General features: G+C 31.7%; 1 protein-coding gene and 1 non-coding gene across 2 annotated transcripts; both read left to right on the forward strand.

The window, feature by feature from the left end:
• The first annotated feature begins 1,490 nt into the window (after nucleotides 1-1,490).
• TRNAN-GUU (transfer RNA asparagine (anticodon GUU)) lies at nucleotides 1,491-1,564 on the forward strand. The gene has a single exon. It is a non-coding gene; the product is annotated as a tRNA-Asn (tRNA).
• A 1,133-nt stretch (nucleotides 1,565-2,697) lies between these two features.
• On the forward strand, nucleotides 2,698-7,372 carry LOC145124286 (putative protein phosphatase 2C 27). Its single transcript, XM_079059561.1, has 4 exons — nucleotides 2,698-2,951; nucleotides 4,943-5,134; nucleotides 5,350-5,561; nucleotides 6,580-7,372. Exons 1-4 carry the CDS (start codon nucleotides 2,835-2,837, stop codon nucleotides 7,139-7,141), a joined length of 1,083 nt encoding a protein of 360 aa, XP_078915687.1. The 5' UTR covers nucleotides 2,698-2,834; the 3' UTR covers nucleotides 7,142-7,372.
• The last annotated feature ends 323 nt before the right edge of the window (nucleotides 7,373-7,695 follow it).

Here is a 7,695-nt window from a genome sequence, read left to right on the forward strand (position 1 = left end):
TTAGCAAAATATAAAACAAAATGTATTTTTTAATTGATATATAAAATCATGTTTTAACTAATGGATAATGCCACAAAATAACAATAATACTATTCGATTTGCTCTTTAGATCAACTACTTTTATTGGTAGGACTTTAATTTTTATTTATTTTTATTCTTATTATAGTATTGGAATGAATTTTCGACAATTGTAATTTTTTTCGTATTGGATAACACAGTGGATGTCATATTAACGACAAGCAGACAAAAATAAACAAATCTATCATACTGAATGTCATAGTAGACGTAAGGGATAACCATCAGTCCAATATTTGACCAAAACGGATTCAGAAATGAAGAACCGGTAGTCGATTTAGTAGGAAATAGAGAATCGAAAATTGGACTGAATACTTCAGTTTCGGTTCCAATCGGTTTTGTTTCAGTTCTACAAGTAAATGTGCTCTTTAGGGATGTGTTCAGTTCTGGACTCGGGCCGAACCGGATCGAGAACCAAAGAACCGATAACCGATTAAATGGGAAATGAAAAATCAAGAACCGGACCGAATACCCTGATTTCAGTTCTATTTTTTCTCGGCCCGTTCCAATTCCCCCGAGTCAAATGCTTTCCTCTAGTGGACATTACAGATTTAATATCAATTTATCCGGTTGAAATCAACTCTAGTAGTAAATTCTTTTATTCTTAAATTGAATACAATTGAAAAATAAATAACCCAAAATATAAATAAAATACTATGTTAATTCTACCGTTTAAAAAAAATAATAAATTAAGTACTAAATTGTCCTCATGTGATATTAACCTTTTAGTTTATTACCAAAAATAATAAACATAAACATGCATAAATAAATAAAAAATTATATATAGGTTTACCTAATTCATGACAATTTAGTTATATATTAAAAAATATCTTATCCCTAAACGTTTTAGCATTCAATTCAACTTTAGAAAAGAGTTGATAATGAAACTTTCATGTCTCCATCTTTACCCAAAAAGATTGGTGTTTCGGAGTCCACACGCACCTCCAAAAAATATCCGGGTTTGCGTGGCAAATGTATTACCAATCATGCTATATCTTGTGGGTCAATTTTTATATTGTGACCGTTTGTGTCGGTTACTACCAAAATAAAATTCCATTTTTTTGGCTAATAATACTTTAATTTGTTTTATGTAATATATAATAAAAAATTATCGAAGTTTTGTTTTATTGATACTTATTTGATTTTAGACAACCAAATATTTAATGATTTAATTATGAATTTTAACTTCTGAGGAGAAAGTTTTAATTGTTTTCAAAATGGTTAATTAACAAAACACTAATTTAAGTTACCAATGATATTTAAGAATATTTCTTTCCAAACATCGAAGTATTAAAGATTATATTTTTATTATTAATACATGTCTATTAATGTCCAAAAAGTATAAAAGTTCTATGTTTCCTGATTTGATGATACATGCCACTTTATTGATGTAAATGTGACTTAATTCACAATAAGCTGGAATAGCTCAGTTGGTCAGAGCGTGTGGCTGTTAACCACAAGGTCGGAGGTTCAAGCCCTCCTTCTAGCGTTTTGAACAGTTCTTTATCTTGTTATCTTTAAAATTTTAAAATGGAAGTTTTATATGAATTTATTTATTTATTTATTTATTTTTGTAAAAATCAATGAATATTACTAATGTCATGGGTATATAATAATGAACTAAAATGCTTGTATAATTTGGCCTCGATTTAGTTTTCTTTCTTTTATCTCATTTTTTAGAATGCTTTTATTACATGATGAACAACATGTCCTAAGAGCTCCCTCCATTTATCATCAAATTTCCACAAAAATTTCAGGTGCCAAGAAAATATTATGTTATGTTATTTTAATCGGTATACATCAGACTGTTGTATATCAAATTAATATAATGATTTATAACAAGTGATAACCTAAAATACTAATTGGTTGTAGCAATTTTAAAACTGATTATAAATATCTAATTGTTTGATACCTAATAATTAATAGACAAAATTACCAAAAACAAAGTGATTCGTAAATAAGTAGTAGTGATATTAGATTATGAGTAATCTATTTATTTTTATTTTTTATTTTTTTATCTGATTAAAAGTTTAAAGACTTTTGTAAAAACGATTATTTTAATCATCCCCAATTAAAATCAGTTATCAATTTGTCCAAGAAAATAAAATTAGTTATCTATATTTTAAAAACAAATTAATCATATCATAATTTCAAAACTCCACCCCACCACCACAAAATAAGAACAATATTCTCATTATTGTATTTGTTACAAGAATTTAGTCAAAAGTAGACTAATTTTATTCCATATGCAAATTATATTGTCCATCAAAACCAAAAAATACCATAATTTTTTATATAAAGTTATATAATATATTGATATATTGATATTCGATTTTCCTATCCACTCTTTCCCATAATTTTCATGATAATTTCCAAGAATAATCTGGAAGATTTTCAATCTTTCTCACGAACAAGCAACTGCATACGTCAGCAAAAAAGGGAAAGAAAGAAACAAGCAGAGTATATAATAAAATTGCCGCAAACAAAACCACCACAACCATAATTTCTAATCTCTTCCACATAATACCCTAAACAAATATTCTTGGAATCTTCTTCTTTTGTCCAATTAATTGCCCTTTTCTGATTCTTTAATTACCCCATCTCTCATAAGAAAGTTTTTAATCAATCTTTTCCGTTGATCCAATAAATTTCCTTTTTCTGATTCTCTTTTTTCTTTCTCTGTGTGTGTGTTTCAGTGGTTGTGTGTGTGTGTGAGAGAGAAAATCTGCTTAGAAACTGGAATCAGTTCATCCATAAATATGTGCGTACAAGACGTAGAAAAGGTGTGCGAAGAAATAGACAATCTGGGTCTCTCAACAGATCATAATACAGCTCAATTTGCTTCTGATCAGATCACTCTTTCCAATTCGTTTCCGGTAAGGGAATAAATAAAGATCATTACTTTCTTAATTTTTTATGTTTGAAGTTGGAAATTACCTTTGAATTTGACCAAATTACTTCGATTTCTTCCGTATTCCTTCTTGTTCTGCATATATTTGATAATTTGAGCTGCGTTTTGTCGATTTTCGATTATCGTTCTCTGGTTTTCCTGTTCTTCTGTTTTTGTAACAGTTTGTACTGATATTCAAATTAGGTTGTTTGTTAATACTTCTCCTTTCACTAATTGAAGCTTGATTTGGTTTCCTTTGGGTTTGATTTGGAAGTTCGATCCTTGTTTGTGAATTTCTATAGAAAGAGTAGGTATTCGGTTTTGATTGCAAATTTGCAATAGCTTTGCGAAAAGGTCCTTTTTTGGATGAACTCTGTTAAAATTTTCGGTGGTTGTTTAGAATTGGTTAGGGCTAATTTGGTAAAAAAAGGTATGATTTCCTTCATTCTTTAATGTTTCGAGTGAAATTTCTAAGCATATGTTTGGTTCAATTTGGGATTATGGGAGTTTGATTCTTGAATTTGTTGTTTATATTTGTTTTTGTTTTTAACTTGTCATTGTATAAAGAAAAAAAAAAATAGAAGTATAATGTTATATGTGGGTAGTTTTTTCAGAGTACAATGCCTTGATATAAAAAACTTTAAAGTATAATACACAAATAAATGAAATGTATTGCTATTTCTTTTAGAATCCTTAACAAAGACTGGAAGATTCAACAAAATTGCCACTTATGGGTTTTTGGTTTCTTGTGATTGTGATTTTTGTGGAGTGAAGATCACATGCCAAATTACGTAAATACCCTTTTTTCTAGTCAGCTATATATAAATATTTCTTTTTTTAACTTAATGAAGATAGAACAACTTAAGGAGTGTTTGGGATTGATTTTTTATTTAAGGTGCTTATAAGCTTATTGCAGTTTGGTAATGCTAATAAGCACTTTTGAGTGTTTGGATTGAATAAGACAAAAAGTGCTTATTGACTTAAATAACCAATTTTTGATAAGTTGTTTCTATCTAACTTATATAAAAGTGTGGGAACCAAATTTCTCTTTATCATTGATTTAACCCTAAAAAGCCCTATGATAGTAGCTTCATTTTTCCTTTTTTGATGACCAGTGACACACATACCAATTTACACTTTTACCCCTGTCTTTTTCTTTCATTTTACATGCATAACAAGAATTTGCCAAACACTATGAAAACAACTTATCATCTTATTATGTTTTCGTATCACATAAACTTATCCAAACACTAGTTTCTCACACTGTTTCAAGACTACATAAGCTGATAATTACTTTTTTTGTAAAAACATGAGCTGTTTTTAATAAACAATCACAAACACACCTTAAATTATTTATCACTGAAAAGCAAATAAGTTAACAGCTAAAGGGCAACCCTGATCAGAAATAATGTCAAAAAAATGTTGCCTTTTCTTGATACAATGTTCGAATACAGTTTTTTTTTGAGTAAATTACACGAATGGTCCCTATAGTTTGGGGTAATTTGCATGTTTGGTCCCTAACTTATTTTTTCAACTCGAAAGGTCCCTACAGTTTGTTTTTGTTGCGCGCTTGGCCCCTGTCTTACCTAAAAAGACTATTTTCTATTGATTTTTTAATTTATTTAAATTAGATGGGGTAGGTAAGGTAAGGTAAAATGAGGCGGAAGTGGGGTTGGGTGCGTGTTTATTTAAATAAATAAATAAATCAAGGGCAAAATAGTCTTTTTATGTAAGACAGGACCAAGCACGCAACAAAAACAAACAGTAGGGACCTTCCAAGTTAAAAAAATAAGTTAGGGACCAAACGTGCAAATTACCCCAAACCATAGGGACCATTCGTGTAATTTACTCTTTTTTTTTTCAATGCTTTCTTATTTTTATCCACATTTGGATGCCATTTAGACTTTCATTTATTACAACCTTCAAACTCTATAAAAGTGACTATAAATTTTATTAATCTTATCAAATTTTCGTCAGATGGAGAGCATTTGTGAGGATACAGTTGTTGCAGAGGAGAAACAGAGTAATTTCACCCCAATGCTTCGGTCTGGAGAGTGGTCTGATATTGGACATCGACCCTACATGGAAGATACTCACATATGCATTCAAGACTTAGCTAAAAACTTCAATAACAAACTTCACAATGAAGAAACCGTTTCATTCTATGGGGTATGTTTTTTTTTTTTATTCAAATTTTCATAAACAAGAAGTTCATATCCCTAGTGGGCCCCTGTGAGATTTCTTGGCTTCCCGTACCTGATGTACATCTCACATGATGTTTGGTGACTAGATAGTGTGGACCAGCTTAGGGGTTGTTGAAAGAATAACCTTTTTATAGAAAAGATGTTGAAAACTAATGATTGGTTTTTTTTGGGGGAAAATAGGTGTTTGATGGGCATGGAGGAAAGGGTGCATCACATTTTGTACGTGATAATTTGCCAAGAATCATAGTTGATGATGCTAATTTTCCATTAGAACTTGAGAAAGTGGTGACAAGGTCATTTATGGAGACAGATGCTGCTTTTGCTAGGTCATGTGCTCTTGAATCTGCTCTTTCTTCGGGCACAACTGCACTTACTGCTATGATATTTGGGAGGTTAGTTGATTGTGTTCTTTTTTTATTTTATTTTATTTTATTCTCTTTGATATTTTGTTTCTGTTTGAGTGAATCTTTTTGTGCTTCTAAAGGCTTCGATGGTTATTAAGTGTGGTTTATACTTAGTATCCTAGAAAGTTTGACTATTTGACAAAGTGGCTAAAATATATTTTAAAAATGACGAAATAGAGGAATCTTGTTGACGTAGGTTGATATCTTGAGTTCTGTGTAACGATGACAACGGGTAAATAAGATGCTGCATTTTTTTAGGCCAAATACCAAAAAAGTCACAAGTTTTACACACGAAGTTGGAAAAAGCCCTAATTGTTCTTTGGTTGGTAAAAAGCATAAGTTTTTAGAAAACCTTTCATTTTTAACCTTTTATCCGGTCATTAACCGGTCATCCCTATTTTTTTAACAAAATGGAAGGTTTTCTGAAAATTTATGTTTTTTACCAAAACAAAAAGTTAGGGCTTTTGCCAACAAAACGTGTAAAACTTGAGACTTTTTTGTATAAAATACCAAAAAATCCCAAGTTTTACACACTTTGTTGGCAAAAGCCCTAACTTTTTGTTTTGGTAAAAACCATAAGTTTTCAGAAAACCTTTCATTTTTAAAAATGAAAGGTCATCTGAAAACTTATGGTTTTTACCAACCAAAAAAAAAAAGTTAGGGCTTTCGCCAACTTCGTATGTAAAACTTGGGACTTTTTTGGTATATGCCCCATTTTACTTAATGGTTAACGGGGACAACATTATTCAGATAAGCTATATATATAGAGGGAATGACTTAACATAAAAATTAAGAGAAATAAGGATTTTCCTTTATATCCTAACCTTTTACAAATTTACCCCCGGTGTATTTTCTCCTTCGATTTCCACACACGTCTCTAATTTTCTCATATATATATTTTAAACATCAATATTGGTAAATGATGTATGTTGTGTTCATAAAGTTTGTTTCTTTTTTGAACCGAACTGTCTAAACGAGACTAAATGATCATTTTACCCTTACTCAGGTCTCTCCTTGTGGCCAACGCGGGAGACTGTCGAGCAGTCCTCTCTCGACACGGACTAGCTTTCGAGATGTCAAAAGACCACCGACCGTGCTACGAAAAAGAACGTGTCCGGATCGAATCCCTAGGCGGCTTCGTTGAAGACGGCTACTTAAACGGTCAATTAGCCGTGACTCGAGCCATCGGTAACTGGCACATCAAAGGGCTCAAAGAAACCGGGACCCACATGGGCCCACTAATATCCGAACCCGAGCTCAAACTCATAACCCTAACAAAAGAAGACGAGTTTTTGCTAATTGGAAGTGATGGGATTTGGGACGTGTTTAGGAACCAAAACGCGGTGGATTTTGTCAGGCGGCGGTTGCAGGAGCATAATGATGTGAAGCGGTGTTGTAAGGAGATGGTGGAGGAGGCGATGAAGAGAGGGGCGATGGATAATTTGACGGTGGTGGTTGTGTGTTTTCAGGCGGAACCGCCGCCACATGTGGTGGTGCAGAGGGGGAGAGTCAGGCGGAGTATTTCGGCCGAAGGGTTGCTGAATCTTAAGTTTCATCTTGAAGGGTGATGAAGAGATTGATTTTTTTGTTGTAACGTTTTTGGAACATTTGGAGATGATGATGATGTTGATGATGATGATGAAAAGTTTGAGTAATTGTTGTAAATACATTCATGTGACGGAGGGAAATAAATTATTAGAGGATACTTGTTGTGTCTTTAGAGCAGGGGAAACGATGTGTACGTAAATACATAAAATGTTGATTTGACATTTTGTAAATTTATTTGTGGTTTCGTAGTCTTTATACGTTTTATGTGCTTGTATGGGGTTTTTTTGTAAATCTTGTTTTGGATGTTTTATTTTAACAACTGTACTAATTAAAAAAAAAATCCTAAAACATCATGCAGTAAAAAGTTAATAGTTATCAATAAGTTCTGTAGGACTTTCAAAAAATACATTTTTCATTTTAGCATAAAAAAAACATACAATGTCACTGACTTGATCATTTATCAATTCAAGCCGGAAATCATCGCGGACAAGCTCGAACAATAAATAATGCATGTTTAATTTGAGGGAGTTTTGGGTTGTCGAAGTTTGACTTTACAATCAAAATCTAATTTTTC

This window comes from Lactuca virosa, chromosome 7 (assembly GCF_052849685.1).
Source record: "Lactuca virosa cultivar CGN04683 chromosome 7, Lactuca_virosa_CGN04683_v6, whole genome shotgun sequence".
NCBI lineage: Eukaryota > Viridiplantae > Streptophyta > Magnoliopsida > Asterales > Asteraceae > Lactuca > Lactuca virosa.